We start from the raw sequence: 18,202 nt of genomic DNA on the forward strand, positions 1-18,202 counted from the left end.
TTAATCGACTCGCGGACAACGAAAATTTCTAAAAAAAAAAGTTTTGATAAACCCTTTTCAACCAAAAACATACTTTTCTACGAAACAAAAATTGACAACTCTTCTTTGCATGCTTAAAATTTGTATGCATGTTAAAAACATAAATCATACTTTAAGGCTGGTTGTCCACCTGACGAATACCTGTTTAGGCTGGGAAATAACCCTCTAAGTGAGGTTCAAGACACACTTCTAGACGAGTGACAGGTTCTATACATTCGGGTGACCGAGCAGCCTTCGCGGACCCTCGAGTTTAAATATATATCTGAGCCTAGCCCCATACTAGTGCTTAAGGTCCCCATCACCCGAACTTTTTTTGTTTTATTTTATCGAAGTTTTGGGACAGGACACTCGTGTTACTTTTCTTTTCTTTCGGGATTTCTCCAAGATTTTTTAGGATTCTTTTTCTTCTCTTTTACTTGAGTCTTTTCTCGTTGATTTTCTCGAATTTTTTTGTCATGAGTCGTCGTTACACTCTTCTTCGGATTTTTGGGATGATGTTTTTTTCCAGACTTCGCTTTTTGCGATGCATTTAGGCTTGCTATATATAAGAAACAGTGGATCTCACGGGCGTACAGATTTGCTTTACATTTTACAGTACTTCATTTTCCTGTTTCTACCTGCTACTATTCTTCCTGTATAGCATGTTATACTATTCTTGTCTCTACCTGCTACTGTTCTTCCTGTACAGCATGTTATACTAGTCCTGTTTTTGCTTACTACTGTTCTACATGCATTCTACTGTTTGTCCTGTATTGCACATTTTATATTATATAGCTTTAAGCATGCCTTCTTTTATATAGAACATTTAGAGGACTGCAACCATAGGGCCGTTTGATTTGACATAATAACTGGACACTCTAGAAAACTTGAATTCGTCATGACGAGGAGCTTGGAGCTAGTGCAGTGGGCAGCACGACCATCTTCAACAGCAGAACATGTCTTCCCCAGCTAAACCGTTCTTTTCCTAGAAATTAAAACAACAATCCATGGGATTTCGAGGTTGTTTGCCTAGCGCAACATAAATCCTCCACCATTCCTTTAGACATTCGTATAGCTCTGCTGTACGATTTAAGCCCTAACTCGTTTTAGGTTCCGAGGTTGTCGTTCGATACGACAAACCCTCACATCTTCCATACGACTTGTGTGTTTGTGTCACGCAAATATAAGTCCTAATTAAATAAAATTGACAGGATGAAAATTGACAGGAATTGACAGGATGAAACACTTTAATAATTTCTTCTTGAAACTGAAGCCAAACCATAAGATAAAATGGGAAGCCACCGAGGTTCGCCTCAGGATCCGTGGCCTCCCCTAGTTTCTCTTCATTTGGATTCTTCAACAATGTTCCAGATTCGAGCATTTCACCTTTCACACCTCTTCGTCTGATTTTGTTGTAAAATCTTATTCTTTTGATCTCTTTGAAGATAATATTCACTGATTTTTATCGAGAGTTTTCTTAAGTGACTTCTGTCATTTAAGATATAATTAACTATAGGGGCTTGCCCTTATAGGAAGCTTTTTCGAACCCAACCTAAAATAAACCCTATTTAATTCTTTGTATTAAATATGGGAACTTGTCGGCAAATAAAACGGTTTCGCTGACCGAATAGATGTGATATATTTCTTAGTTTATTTGATCAAGCTTCATCCTCAAATCTTGTGTTTATCCCTCGGGATATATACAAGATTTGAGGTGGAACGCTCTTTCATTTAAACTGTGAAAAATATGAAATCAGTTTGATTTCATATTTTTCTAAAATTATACATATTTAGGTAAATTAAACCTCCTTCCCTTCCGAAGCGGGCGACGAGATTTCGATTTCGGCAATCGACAGCTTCTTACGGGCAACTTTTGAACAAAACAAACTTCCCCCTTTTCACGCCGACAACCATGAGGTTCTGAGATACTTGAATAGCCAGAGTAAGCTAAAGGGTAGACACACTTCCCAAGTGAAAATTCTCTCCTCAATCTATTTTGTGCTCAAATATAAGACAGTGAATCAAAATAAAGTAGTCGATGGACTAAGTTATTGCCTCTTATTAATCTCTATCATGTAGTGTAAGGTAGTTGATTTTGAGATGTTGAGGGATTTGTATGCAATTGATGAGGATTTTTAGGATTCTTGGACCCGGTGTTAGGGTAGGGCGTATGAGTTTTATCATAGATCTGATGGATATCTATTCTTCTAGATAGATTGTGCCCTCAGAATTATGTCAAGGAAAGTATTTTACAAGCATATTTAATCGGGTGATGACAAGATATTTTGGCAGATACAAAACCCTCTTTTTAGTCAAAGAGAATTTTTATTGGCCTTGATTGGTACAAGATGTGGAGAGATATGTCAGACATTATTGAGTATATCATTGGCTAAGACTCGATGACAAAATATATGTCTATGCACCCTTTCCTTGTTCCAAAGGCATCATGGTTTGATGTGAGCATGAATTTTGTGGTGGGCTTATCCTGGACACAATTGAATAAGGATTTTGTCATGGTTGTGGTAGTTCATTTCTTCAAGCTAGCATATTTTGTTCCTTGCTATAGGACGATGAACATGTCACATGGTGCGAGACTTATACTTCATGGAGAGTTCGTTTTCATTGTATTCCTAGGATTATTACTTCAAATAGATATGTGAAATTTCTCAACCACTTTTGAAGGACTTTATATGGCAAGTTAGGTACAAAGCTTCAATTTAGCTCAACATTGAGAAGTTTTCTTCAATGTTTTGTGGGAAAAAACACCAGACAGTGGAATTTAGTTCTTCCTCAAGTGGAGATTGCCTACAATTGTTCTGCTAGTCAGTTTACAGATCAAACACTTTTAATATTATATACAAGTGGAACTCTTTTACATCTTTAGAGTAAGTGTGATACTAGCAACTGCTGAGTTTAGCTTTGATGCCGAGGTTAGTGTCAAGGGTATTCAAACCCCACATGAGTAGACCATGAAGAAAATTATTAAACATGAAATCAATTTAGAAACAAACTAATAAAGTTTAGGAAATCTATGGTTTTCAAGGAAGACTTGCGATATGGTTTGGATCAGGCTGAAATAGAAGTGATTTCCTACATGTGCATTTGGAAAGCTCAAGCAAAGAGCTGATAACCCATTTAAGATTTTTAAGAAGATTAATAGATACAAGACAGACCTACCGAGACTACAATATTTATGTTATTTTTAATGTTACTGACTTATCGTTGTATCATAAAGATTTGGATGTTCTTAGATAGGAAAGTGAAGCCCCTTTTATCTGGGAGAGTGACGTGGGATGAGGAAGATCCCGCAATAGCCGCGATTACGTGACATAAAAGATTCTTGCATTTGCGAGATGGTTAATTCGTCCGGGACACCATCCCATTATCAAATTCAGCTTACTTTCTTTCCTTTTTTTTTCTTTTTTCTATTTCTCTATTTCTAGTTAGGGTTATTTTATATATGTTGTATTTTGTTTTTTTAATTATTTTTTTAGCTTGGTTTTCTGTATTTGGAGACTTATTGTTTGATTTTCTGCTCTTTAGAGTCTTGTAGTAACTTCCTTTTGTAAGTGATGCATCTATAGCTTGCCCAGGAACAGGTGGTGGACCCCTTCATTGTCTGTACCTCGCTGTTTTACAGTCAAGCAGTTGTTTGAGTCGAAAAACCGTCGATTTGCGCCGATTCGCTATCCAACAACAGGTTTTTCCATTTTCCCTTTGTTTCTCACCCTACAACCCTCCTAACCCCATTTCTTAACTTTTCCCACACCTGACTAGTCGCTCAAGTTTGGTGTTAGAAACAAATTGATTAAAATTTGAATGATTATTAAGCGAGTTTCAAGCTTAAAACTAGTTGTGACGACATTTGTCAAAAGGCTTTGTCAGGGTAACTTGTGTTGTGGGCAACCCAATTTGATAATAGTTGTTACATTTTGACCTGCGATTCATTGTTTGCGCCTAAAGTTTTGTTTGGGGTAATTGCTGTGGTAACTGTAGCTGTTTGAAGAAATAACTGTGAAATAACTACAGAAAAAAATGTTGTTTAAAAAGCTGTGGTGGTTATTACACATTTTTTTCCCAAAAAATCAGTCCTAAACTTTCTAACATTCACCGCATTTAGTCATGTCCGGTTGCAAAAAATAGCTTTCAGCTGCAGTTTAGACAAAACACAATTTTGTTAAATAGAAAAAAGACGGTGGTGCGGCACCATATCACCACTGCATCGCCGCCCCAAACGCACCCAAAATAAGGTTGAGTTGTCTTGCTAGGCAGGTTCTACTCTCCGGTATTGGTCTATATGACAAATGATGGAGTAAATGTATAATGATTAATTTGAGCTGGATATATGGTACAAAAACAAGGGGAAATTAATGTGATGCTAAAAAATAATATAAGACTTCTAATCAAGAATCTCGAGATTAATCTTTCTTGGTCCTTACGCAATAATGGACGATGGATAATGGTCCTTATGACGTATACACTATAAAATTATGCAAGGTTCATGAAGATACTTTCATTATATTTGTCGAGTCAAACATGTAGGGGTGTCAAAAAAAATGTCCCGACACATCAACTCTACCCGAACTAGATCAAAAAATTTGGGTTCAGATTGACTCGAATATTTTTGGGGTCAGGTTTGATTTAGGATTTTTAACCCATTTAATTTTTCTGGTCGGGTTGGGTTGACCAGCCAACCCGATCTGAGATTGACTTGAATTTGCCCGAATAGCTATTATGATTTATGTTAAATGGGTTATACGGGTTGTGACCATATTCATGTCAGGTTTGAGTAAAGCAATTTCGGGTCAATTCAATTTTGTGTCAGACCCGAACTTGACTTTCAAATCCGATTTGACACCCCTACAAACATGGATCTCAACTCTATCGATGTAGATCCAGACATATGATCTGAATCTCCAACGATACTAAGATCAAGGCCAAAGGTCTCCTTAAGGCTTTATGCTTTCCATAGGGGCATGATAGTCTAGCATGGATCTTAGGGGCAATTTGACATATTTTTGCACTGCTGTTTGCTTAGTGGTACTGGTGTATACAAGCAGAACTCAATTGAACTCCGTTGTTGTTATGAGCAAAACTTTTTGATTTGTGTTTGATTCTCTTATGTATGTAGCTGAACATGAGCTTTTTGTAAACATAAAGCCTGTTTGGAAGCCATATATAACTTGTATAAATTTTATGCACCACACATGCATATTTGTCCATACAAATATATATGTGTGAATTTGAGTGTCCACTACATTGATATCATAATTCTTTAATTATTTTTTTTTATTCTAGATGTTTATGATACATAAAATGCATGCTTATTAGTTTCCACTTTATTCTTTATCGTAACATATTTGTCGATCCATGTCTTACTCATTTTGTCTTTTATTGTGTAAAGCAAACAGTTTCTAAATGCAGGTATGTGGCAGTATATTTCTCTATTCTTCATGTTAGATGCATCTTTGGAATTGTTACCAGAGAAATGTTGGCGATTCCAAAATTTAGATTTATCATTATCGGTCTGCTAGAGGCCCTTGGTGTTGCTTGTGGGATGTCCGCGGGAGGTAAATTGGAAAATTTATATAATAGTGCTTAAGTTAGATGTGTTAGTTTTGTTTTTATTCTAATTCTAAAGTGGAAATTAATATTCTTCTTTCTATTCATAGAATTAGCTGTTAAAGTGATTTGATAAGCGCCTGAAGAATGAATATTGTTGATTTTTGTTTTGCTCTCCAAATTTTCTTTGATCATCTTATATTTAAGGGATATTGGCAAAAGAATGCAGGTTTTTTAAATTTTAGTAGCTCTATGATGCCTTTTCATTACCTTTCGCTTTCTTGTGCACAGCTATGCTTCCGGGACCTGCCATACCGATATTATCTCAGGTGATGCTTATTTAATGTTATTTGTAATAAAAAATAAGGGCATTTACATATATCCTACATTGTTCTTATGTATTTACATATCAATCTCCTGAATATTCATATTTATATGCATACCACTCAAATCTTTAATATCACATAAAAAATATCACCATCGTTACTTTTTAAAAATGAAATACACATTTTCATGCACAGTTTTATGTTGCCAAGGTGTTGATGTGTAAATATTAAACTTTTGGGATCGATGTGTAAATGCATAAGAATAGTGTGCTATGTATGTAAATTTTTGTAAAAAATAATATGGCGAAAAGTTTCCTTTTTGCTGTTTTCCCAGTCCATTCTAACTTGATTAACCTGAATTAATCAGTTACAGGCTTAACACTAGACCGGACCCCATAACTTTTCTGGTTCGAATCTTGTAGCCACTATAGTGGGTGTACAATGTACTTCATTTGTCATTTATTTAAAAATAAAGTGAATCCTTGGTAGAGATCCACCCTTCTGCATGGGTGAAACGTCCATTCAGCTTTTGAAGTTTGCATCATATATAAATCAATCAACCTGCGTGGGTTTTCTTTTGGTTTTTTGCAGACTTTCCTGGTATGGCAGCTTGTCTTTTCTGTATTGATATTGGGAAGAAGGTACTCATCAAACCAAATCCTTGGATGCTTGGTTGTAACAGCAGGAGTGATCTTAGCTGTAGCAAGGTTTGATTTATTTATTTTATTTCAATGGTAACACTCGTTGCTTTGATTGATTTCTAGTTCTCTCAAATTAATTTTGTAGAAGTTTTTTTATGCTTCATTGTGAATTTGATTAGAAAGTGTTCCAATATAATGCCACAATTAGGAGTGTAATCGATCTGCATATGAATGAATGAATTTTTTTTTTTAAAGAGTTATTTTCATGTTTGGCTCATGAGCTAGCGAGCTGAACACAATAGAGTGAATAAGTTGAAAAATCTTATTCTTATTCAACTTTATATGTTGTTGAGCTAAACAAAAACAACTTATTTGAAGACCTTCAAATATATCATGGACTCTGTTTGTATGAAATAAAGTTTTTGATTTTCATTCATTCCTATCCTTTTAAGATTGATAAAGTTCAGCATGCATGTTTTACATTTTTGAAACATATTTGATTGATTTTAATAATAGATTGCAGGAATAAGTTTAGCTTTATATGCATATATACAAGTATATATTTATATATTTAATATTTTTATATCAAGGTCTTAGTGATCTGAACATAATTGAATGAACTCTTCTTTATGTTTGTGTCATTAAATAAACAAGCTAAAAAGCTTGTTCAGGCTCAGCTTGTTCGCTTTACTCATGAACATCAAGCATTTTGTACTCCCCTAGACACAATAAATTCATTTTGTCATTCATACTGTTTACTATTTTAGAAGTTCTAATATTGTTTTTTGTCTAATCATTGATTAAAATTTGCTATTTTGTTAGCATACTTCAGATATTGACTATGAAGAATTTAATCCATTTTGGTCACACTTTAGGCTTACAAATGTTTGAGTGTTGTGAACGCTGATTACTAAACTTTATATTATCCGCTGAAGATTTGCTATCGTGGGCTACATTTTTTTAATAGCAAATGCAGAAGAAGAAAAGAAAAAAAAGAAGAGAAAAATGAGAAAAAAGAACAAAATAATTAATATTTTAAGAATCTTGGGTAATGGCCCTTTTTGAGGGGAGCCATCTAATTTTGTTTTATATTGAAAGAGGTAGGGGAGCCCCCATGATCCATGAAAGCATTTCCTTAGGGCGAGCACAAATTAAGGGAGCGAGAAAACCGTGTTGATGAAACCTTGCTGAAATTTTGTAGCTGATCTAAGATGTAAGTGTCCTTACTGCCTTCGCTTGTTCTGTCATTGTCTCGGTGCCATTGAATATTGTTTGATAAGGTCACCTATGTCCAATTGCTCATAAACTGTTCTTTATTTCTTACTTGATACTCTTATCGTAATACATGTGTTTTCCTTCCCTAGTGCCAACGTAAGGAGCCAATACACATTTCCTAATGCCCTTTAAGGGTGTCGTCAAAGCTCTACTAAAATTGTTAGCAATTTTGGAGGCATAGTTCTCCAAGTGCTATGCAAAAGTGTTCTTGATTATTTATGATTTTGAAATGTGGAGGTTTCACCAACTAGGCTATAAACTATTATGGTTGAATAACCTAGTATAAATGATCGATGTTGTTAAAACTTTAACTCGTCCATTGAAATGCCACAAACAGTGGTGTGATTGAGTTTAACATAATGAAAAGTTTCTTTAGCTCCTCCCCCCCTTGACAAGACAAAAAAAAAGATTCAATCCCTAAGAAAAATGATATTGTAACATGAAAACATGCATAATGCATTTTATATTCCATGAAACATATCGTACATTCAGTTTGAACTCACCAATTCGAGAGATGCTTGTTTCAAATGAATTGTACTTTTAATTTCTAACATGATCCATTTGAGAACTGAAATTTCATACATTCCACTATATGTGCTATGCATTTCGATTTGCCTCTATAGAAAATGGTCCTAGTATGATCCTATTAAATGTACTATGTATTTCCCTTGTTTAGATGAACAACTTGCTGCATGTCAGTGCCACATGGAACTTTGTAGGTGCTACATCCTTGATTAATGATAGTCATTATAGCACTTGTATGAACCTATGAAATTTGCAAAAGACCTTCAATTTTTTTAAGAATTAGATATTAGACTATTGAACAATATAAAAATTATATTTGACCATCTTTTCCTTTGTCTTTTTTTGTACCAAGTTTAACATGTTCAATGGCCTGATAACCATATAAAATATATTATGCTCCTTATTAACCAGTTTGAGATTGTTATTTCACGAAGGACATGATCAATCTCGAGAGAATATATGGTTCAAATCCTGCTACGTAGTTTCAAATAGATAGGCCATCAAACTCCTAGGTAGGTGCTTGTTCTTAATCAATAAAAACATTCGAGTCCCGAACTAGTGAATAGTTAGGTTTATTTAAGTTTGGAATGACAAAATGCAGTTGTCTCGATTTATATATTGCAGAGTCAATTGTTTTGAAGTTCAAACGAACTTGAAAGATATACATATAATTACAAATCAATTAGGGGAATCCATCTGATATTAATATAGTATATATTGAATAGGTTCTAACTACAATGATATGCGCTGATTAATATAGCAATGAGGCTAACACAATATGTTATTTTGAGAGCGAACTTATTGTAATTAAAGTTTTTTGTTTAAAAAATTTATGGACATTACTATAGTTTAAGAACTTTTTTTCAAAATTAGAAATAAAAAAAAAGCAAATAATAAATTCACCATTGCATATCTTCTTTGTTACAAAGTTACAGACTCCCACAAAATTCGCCTATATTGCTTTTTCGGTGAACCCCTAACCCCTTCCATCTCCTTTCGCAACCATCAAGCCATGTAAACCACTTTAGCCGCAATTGTGATTCTCATAGACTCCCAAACACTTCTACCATCACTTATAAATATATCCTCGGCCCATTGAAGTATGAGTGACACAAGAAGAGCAATCATAGGCTCTCAGGACAATGTTTCAGCCTCTGTGTGCCATTAATTCTCTAACGAGTTCCTTCTGCAGCTAACTTCCTGCTGTGATTGAGGTCTTCTCCTCCTCTCAAATTCTTCCATTGACATGAAAGGAAAAAAAAGTTACCTTTTAAGACTTTGCCTGTATGATTCACCTTCCCTGTTAAAAGCACCCTACAAATCACATCAACAAGGAGCTTGTTGGAGTTGGGTTTGACACGTGATGGGGTTGGTCGAAAGACATCAATCACGCCTCATATTAGCTTATTCATGACCTAAAAAAACTCTCATGGGTTTGTCTTTATCTGTTCATGTGCATGCATTAACAACTTCTTTGAGTGCATGGAGATGGTTAGAAGTGGCTTTACAGTTCATTACTTGGATTCATCACCCGCCCATAAAACAGGAGAAGGCCTTGGTTGCAAGAGTGAATGCACAAATATGGGAGGGAGTATGATGCATTGAGGTGAACCGACTGTTTATTTTCTGACAATGATGTATGGTTCTTAGATGATGTATAAGGATCAAGAATGGGGTTGAGAAAGTTATAGAACAATAATACAACAACAACAACAACAAAACCTTTATACCACTAAGTGGGGTCGGCTACATGAATCCTTTTTCTCCATTGCGTCCTATTTAGTGTCATATTTTCATTTAAGTCTAATAAATTAAGATCAATTTTTATATAATATGCCCAAGTATTCCTAGGTCTACCTCTGCCTTTCTTAACATAAGTCGAATCTAAAACATCTACTCTTCTAATCGGATCATCAAATGGTCGACATTTAATGTGACCAAACCATCTAAGACGACTCTCTAATTTTGTCTTTCACAGGAGCTACACCAACTCTATCACAGATATATTCATTTCGCATCTTGTCTCTAAGTGTAAAGCCACTCATCCACCTAATCATTCTCATCTCGACAACACTTAACTTAGTTTTATGCTTCTCTTTTAATAGCCAACATTCAGCGCCATAGAGCATTGCAGTTATCATCACCGTCTTATAAAATTTTCCTTTCAGCCTAAGCGGTACTTTTCTATCACACAATAGGCCTAGGCCTTCACACAATAGGCCTGAAGCATTCCTCCACTTAAACCAACCAACTTGAATTCTACTAATAACATCCCAATAAATTACACCATCACTTTGAATAATAGACCTGAGATAACTAAAGTATTCACACCTTTTAATAATTCAATCACCCATAGTTACATTTTTGTCATTAGAGCTACTACTACTAAAATTACATTCCATATATTCAGTTTTAGTTCCACTCAAACGAAGGCCTTTAGACTCCAAGGTAACCTCCATAGTTTTTTCCTGAGCTTTTTCTCTCGTCTTATCCACGAGAAGGATATCATCAACAAAAAACATACACCAAGGTACATCCTCCTATAAGTGTCCAGTGAGACCATCCATTACTAAAGCACAAAGATATGGCTTAAAGCTGATCCCTAATTTAAACCAACATAAATAGGAAAATATTTGGACAATCCTCCGTCTGTTCGAACACAGATAACAACTCTTGTATACATATCTTTAATGACTTGAATATAAGTCATATCAACACCTTTCTTCTCAAGAACTCTCCAAAGGATATCTCTTGGAACCTTATCGTGAGCTTTTTCTAATTCAATAAAAATGATATGTAGATTCTCCTTATTTTTTTATTTGAATCATTACCTCATAATTTTTATTATTAATTAGTGCAATTATCTTATTTATTTAAATGCAAAAATAAACCAAATATTTTTACAAATAAAGAACTATTTAAACATGTACAATTAATAGTATGAATGCACTCATAAATATTTTTAAATATTCAACAAATAAATAATTCTATATTTAAAATTTTAAACTAATTTTATCGTAATACAAAAGACAACCTATTTTTTCATATATCCTATTTTTCAAATAAATCTAATCGAAGAAAAAGTTGACCGACATGCTTGTGTAAAAATCAATTATGTAATAAATGTAAATATCAAATCGTAAAATTTAATACGTAACAGTTATATGTCATATATGTAAATTTTCTAATAGAAGTTTATATACATATTTATTTACATCTAAATATGTATTATGAGTTGAGTAGGCCCAAGTTTATTATGTACATCTAAATTTTTATACATTTACTTCATAATTTTATTTATCCTAATATACATATTAAAAAAATTGATAACAATGAAATCGGTTTCAGTAGGCCCGATTTCATCTTTTTTAAATAACAATAAATTATCAATTGCTACTACAACTTTATTAGTTACTTCTTTGTGTCTTGTTTGAAATTTTAAATGTTATTAAGCATGATGTCTTTTTTTTATGCCATTATTTTTAAATGTTATTTAGCATGATGTCTTCGGAAATTAATCTTTAACGATCATCATTAGGGGTTTAGGAGCCCGCATTAACCATTAGTTTTATGAAGGATCCATAATGTTCTCATCAAATTCTGAAGTATGTTTTAGGACCCAAGAACGTGCAACTGGAAAAATATATTGCACCATTTACTTTAGAATTATGTGTAATCAATGTTATGTTTTATTTTACCTTTACTAATTTATATTCGTAGGATGCTAAGCTTGCTAGGGTTTAAGCGGCGTTGAACACTAATACACTAAATAGTTTAACAAAGAGATTTGTTTTCCATTTTTTTTATGAAGCATCTTGATGTGCTTACCAAAATAATTTTCATTTTAATCATTCATGGGAAAAAAGTTATCTAAATGACCTAGTAAAGATATTGCTTGATGCACTGTATCTCCATTAGTCCGATATGCATGCTTCTACAGACGCGAGAACCGACAGGAAGTCAACTCCCTCCCCCCTGATGAGCCAATGGTCCAAGGAGAAACGGCCAGACCAACCTGCCTAGCCGACAAGGGAGAAAACCCTAGGAGGGGCTTCGAACGATTTCAACGTTCGAGTGGGGCCCACACAGACGCTAATCACGTACAGGAGGGGATTTAAAGGGAGTTTTGGGGGGAAAGTTTGAAGGGCTTTTGAAGGGTATTTATAAGGGCTAATTGGCTAGGGTTTGTTTTATGTTTTGATTTGCTACAATTTTTCTTTTCTCTCGGTGTTTCTAGCGGTGTCTACGATTTGTTGAGAAGATCTACATCTCGAATAGTAGATCGACATTGTATTTTGTTTGCTTTTATTGGTATTAGAAAATCAGTTCTTATTTGAGTTCCCCCACAACTCTATTATAATTTATTCATTATTTTTGGTTCCGGATCGTATTATAATCATGCAATAAAAATTTTATACAAATCGTTATGATTTCACATTATTTTTTTTCATATTGCAGTACCTAGAACTCAAGTTAATTTAGAGGTTTAACCATTTTTCATCTGCCTTATAACCGACACCGTTTTTTTGCCCCTTAAGTTGCTAGAGATTCATATTCCTGGTTTATTTTATCGGGGAAATTTGCATACGTTGCGCACAATTCTTATGTATTTGCATATGTCATGCCTAAACTTTCGTATTTACTTGCATAACACTTTGGTGCTTTAAACCCATGCATTAAAATGTGTATTTCACTTTAAAAAAAAAAGATAATAGTGCTTTTTTTAATGTGATATTAAAGATTTGAGTGTCATGTGTGTAAATATGAAAGTTTAAGTGTGAGATATTTAAATAAATAAGAATTGTGTGCTATGTATGTAAATGATCCATTTTTTTAATGATTGCTGCAGTGGGTCCTTGGATGACCAATTGTTGTCTGGAATAGATTTGTTATGGCCAGCTCTAATGGTTGCTTCTTCTGCATTTCAAGCTGGTGCATCCATTCTCAAGGTTTAATATACCACTGGCTGTTTATATTTCGGCATAAAGGATCTCAGAAACTCAATTAAAATTTTGTGTTGCAGGAATTTGTCTTCATTGATGGTGCAAAGCGCCTTGAGGTATTATTAAAGAACCTTTTTTTAGGGGCATTTACATACATAGCACACAATTCTTATGTATTTACATGTTACAACATCTAAATTTCATATTTACACACATAGTACTCAAATCTTTAATATCACATTAAAAATAACACCATTCCCATTTTCTTAAAACTGAAATGCACTTTTTAATGCATAAATTTAAAACAACCCATTCCCATTTTCTTAAAACTGAAATGCACTTTTTTATGCATAAATTTAAAACAACTAGTGCTATGTATGTAAATATGAAAGTTTAGTTGTGAGACATGTAAATACATAAGAATTATGTTCTACATATGTAAATTTCCCTTATCTGCACTGCTATCACATGTTCCTTTAACTCTTTAAAATTTTTTTTACAGGGAAAGTCTCTTGATATATTTGTAGTTAATTCATTCGGGTCTGCATTCCAGGTGATCTGATGCTTATTGGTATGTTTTATTTGAGATTATTGGCACGCTTTTCCCTGAGAAAATAGCCTCCCTCATGTTGTAGTTGTGTTTAACTAGAGAAGATTGATATCTTCTTCTATTTGGAAGATTTGCATACATACCCCTCAATTCCTATGTATTTACATATTCAACACCATATTAAAATTTGATTTTTTACATATATAACACCTTAACTATGCATGGAAAGGTGTATTTCATTTTTTTAAAGTTAAAATAGTGTTATTTTTTATATGATATGAAAGATTTGGGTGGTTATAAATATAAAAGCAGAAGTTTTTTGTGTTAAATATGTAAATACATAGGAATTGGGTGGTATTTATGTAAATGCCCCTTTCTATTTTGGAGGGATTTGAACCTCTAACCTCCAAAGGCTACTGTGGCGGTTAAAGATAAGATTAAGGATGTAAACAAGTCGAATCGGGCTCGAACTTGGCTTGTCTGTTAAATTGTGTGCTGGAGCTCGAGTAGAGCTCGAGCTCAGCTCATAGTGGCAGCAGTCTGCAAACAAGCTCGGACTAAAAATTCAATTTTTATGAGAGCTCGCCAGAAAATATATTGGTGGCAGAAGAAGGAGGAGAATGCAACGACAACTCACCGGAAAATGCATCGAAATGACTAGCTAGGGGCAAATCAAGCTGACTAGTGAGCCAACGAACTGGGCCAGAATGAACTTGAGATCATCGTGGCTAAATAAGCTCAGCTCGTGAGCTTGTTAAGAAGCCGAACTCCAGCCTGCTCAGCTCATTTGCACCCCTAGACAAACCAAGTGGACGGTAGTATGTTTGTCTGAATTTTAACCCTATGAACCAACCATTAAATTACTCTCACGTGAACATTAGATAGAAAATATTGATTATTCCAATTTCCCAAATCTTGGAGAAATAAATAAATAATGGTTTAAAGAGGCTACACTTTGATAAGGCTGGAGAATTGTTGGGATAGTAATAGGTTAAATTTTTAACATAGCCAAGTTAAAGGGGCATGGGGTTGGGGTGTATTCCAAATTTATCCTATCAATGTTTCAATGGCGACCAAAAAGTTCTGTAGCAAACATTTCACAACTGTTTCATATAGTTTCCTGTCATATGTCATATGTCCATGTTTTTGACATGTACCTCACATGGATTTGTATGGCAAATTTTTTCTTTCCAATTCTATGTGCTTTAAAATTTGGGGCGTTTACATACATACCACCCAATTCTTATTTATCTACATTCTAACACTTAAAGTTTACTTTTTTACATTTATACCATCCAAATCTTTTATATGACATAAAATGCCACTATTTTAACTTTTAAAAATTGAAATACACATTTTCATGTATAGGGAAGGTGACATATTTGTAAAAAATGTATTTTAGGTTTTAGATGTGTAAATACAGAGGAATTAAGTGGTAAAAAATGTATTTTAGGTTTCCTAATAACTGACTCATAACCATTCCTCAAATGTGCAGGCTCTTTTTGTGTTTCTTCTTCTTCCTTTTCTGTCCAAATTGAAAGGAATTCCTTTCACCAAACTGCCACATTACCTAAAAAATGGTGCTGCATGTTTTTTGAATATTGGAGGTAGTATGTCAGGTGAGTTGCTTTATAAAATTTTACATTTTTACCTTCCAGTTGAAGCATATCCATCTTTTTTTCCTGACTTAAACGGCCCCTTTGTCATTGTTATCTTGTACTGTATAGTAAAGTAAATAACCATTCGTAAAATCGACTAAATAGCTATTATAGGATAAATTTAAATTTTATAAAAACATGTTTGGGAAGATAATTGAAGGTTGTTATGAAAAGCTACTTTTTTAGCTTTTACACTTTTGAATTATTCTTCAGACGGCTATTTTTACAAACCTCTTAAAGTTACTTTTATTTTTGAAGCATTATTAGGCAGACAAAAGCTATGCCAAAGTCCAATGGTCCTCTTGGTTGTTCTCAAGTGAGAGGAGTGACACTCTCCTTCTGGAATTGGAAGTTGAGGTCACTAAAAAGATTGATTGATTGTGAATATTATGCATATGGATATGTATAAAATTATAATTTTTCACACACAGACACATTAGTAATATATCATTTAATACATTACATATCACCTATTTATATTTCTTATCTTGGTTTGATTATAAAATTATGCGTTATTTATTTCTGTTGTGTATATAATGTATGTATATATATATATATATATGTATATATATATATTATAATATATTTTATCTTAAATTATATTTATTATTCGTATGTAGAACAAATGTGATTTTTGTTATGGGTGGTACCATATTTCCAATTTAGTAAGATCGTCATGTTTTATGACTGTTTTCAATGCACATGAGCCGAAGATAAAAGACATTTGTTTGGGAGGACGTTTCTTTTCACTACGAACAAAACAATTAAGTATCCCACCCCCTCCAAGTTCCTGCTTCCCACTCCTCCATGTAAACCAAGAAGCCATAAGTGTGAGTAGAAGACTCGTAACTTCAGTAAATTTTAAATGTTACATGGTATCATTGCAAATAAGTGTACATCTCATCTGCAAAATCTTGACTTCAAGACCTCTTGGTTGAAAATCTAAGCTCTCAACCAACAGATTGAGATGGAATGCATTGACTATGGTTTTTTGAGTTTCATTTTTTCTTCTTTTTTATCTCTTATAATAGTTTTATTTTCCCCTTTTGTTATATTACATAATGCAATTCTAATTTTATCTTTTTCTTTTCCATGTAAGCCTAATTTGAAAGGTTTTTGTGAATAATTGTTTTGCATACAATCTTCTTTGTCTATAAAATCAACTATGAAATAATTTATGGAGTTTCTTTTATTTTTTATTTCATGGATAGGGTGAAAAATTAAGAGAAGGAATAGAAGAGAAGATTTTGAATATTATTCCCATTGCTTCATATTGTAGAAAAGGTGCATATTTATATGTGCTAGAACTTATGCGTTTCTATTGCTATGATTAAGGAATAATTAATGAGAGTCACGTAAGGATGAATAAATAGTGTTACACATATATACTATAATTTTAGAAAAATATGAAATCAAACTGACTTTATATTTTTTTCACATTAAATGAAAGCGTTCTATCTCAAATACTGTATCTATCCCGAGAGATAAACACAAGACTTGATGATGAGACTCGATCAAATAAACTAAGAAATATATGACGTCCGTTTGGTCTGCGAAAACCATTTTATTTGCCGACAAGTTCCCCTATTTAATACAAATAATTAAATAGGGTTTATTTTAAGCTGGGTTCGGAAAAGCTTCCTATAAGGGCAAACCCCTATAGTTAATTATATCTTAAATGACCTATGTCACATAAGAAAACTCTCGATAAAAATCAGGGAATACTATCCTCAAAGAAGTCAAAAGGATATGACTTTTCAACGAAATCGGACGAAGAGGTGTGAAAGGGGAAATGCTCGAACCTGGAACAATGTTGAGGAATCCAAATGAAGAGAAACTAGGGGAGGCCACAGATCCAGAGGAGAACCTCAGTGACTTCCCAGTCTATCCTATGATTTGACTCCAGTTTTGAGAAGAAACTATTAAAGTGTTTCATCCTGCTTATTTTACTTAATTAGGGATTATATTTGCGTGACATGGCCACGCAAATCACCTGGAAGATATGAGGGTTTACGTCATATCGAACGACAACCTCAGAACCTAGAACGAGTTGGGGCTTAAATCGTACAGCAGAGCTATACGAATGCCTAAAGAAAAGGTGGAGGATTTATGTTGCGCTAGGCAAACAACCTCAAAGTTTTATGGATTGTTGTTTAATTTCTAGGAAAATGGATGGTTTTGCTGGGAAAGACATGTTCTGCTATTGAAGATGGCCGTGCTGCCCACCGCGCTGGCTCCAAGCTCACCGACATGATGAGTTTAAGTTTTCTAGGGTGTCCAGTTATAGTGTCAAATCAAACGGCCCTATGGTTGTAGTCCTCTAAACATCTTATATAAAAGGAGACATGCTTAAAGCTATATGATATAAAATGTGCAGTACAGGGCAAACAGTAGGATACATGTCGAACAGTAGTAGGCAAAAAACATGAGCAATATAACATGCTATACAGGAAGAACTGTAGCAGGTGGAAAACATGAGTAATATGACATGCTATGCAGTACAGTAGCAGGTGGAAAACATGAGTAATATGACATGCTATACAGTACAGTAGCAGGTGGAAAACATGAGTAATATGACATGCTATACAGTACAGTAGCAGGTGGAAAACATGAGTAATATGACATGCTATACAGTACAGTAGCAGGTAGAAGCAGAAATGACATAATCATGCTGTACAGGAAGAGCAGTAGCAGGTAGAAAACA

At 34.0% G+C, this 18,202-nt stretch overlaps 1 protein-coding gene across 1 annotated transcript in view; it reads left to right on the plus strand.

Annotated features, from left to right (window-relative positions):
- The window catches only part of LOC110027749 (protein CLT2, chloroplastic), a 46,695-nt gene that overhangs the window by 10,340 nt on the left and 18,153 nt on the right, over window positions 1-18,202 (plus strand). Inside the window, exons 2-8 of the mRNA XM_020729295.1 lie at window positions 5,443-5,588; window positions 5,872-5,909; window positions 6,498-6,613; window positions 13,197-13,296; window positions 13,371-13,406; window positions 13,793-13,843; window positions 15,336-15,459. Coding sequence (XP_020584954.1) covers window positions 5,443-5,588; window positions 5,872-5,909; window positions 6,498-6,613; window positions 13,197-13,296; window positions 13,371-13,406; window positions 13,793-13,843; window positions 15,336-15,459 — 611 coding nt within the window. The remainder of the gene's footprint in view (window positions 1-5,442; window positions 5,589-5,871; window positions 5,910-6,497; window positions 6,614-13,196; window positions 13,297-13,370; window positions 13,407-13,792; window positions 13,844-15,335; window positions 15,460-18,202) is intronic.

This window comes from Phalaenopsis equestris, unplaced genomic scaffold (assembly GCF_001263595.1).
Source record: "Phalaenopsis equestris unplaced genomic scaffold, ASM126359v1 Scaffold000002, whole genome shotgun sequence".
NCBI lineage: Eukaryota > Viridiplantae > Streptophyta > Magnoliopsida > Asparagales > Orchidaceae > Phalaenopsis > Phalaenopsis equestris.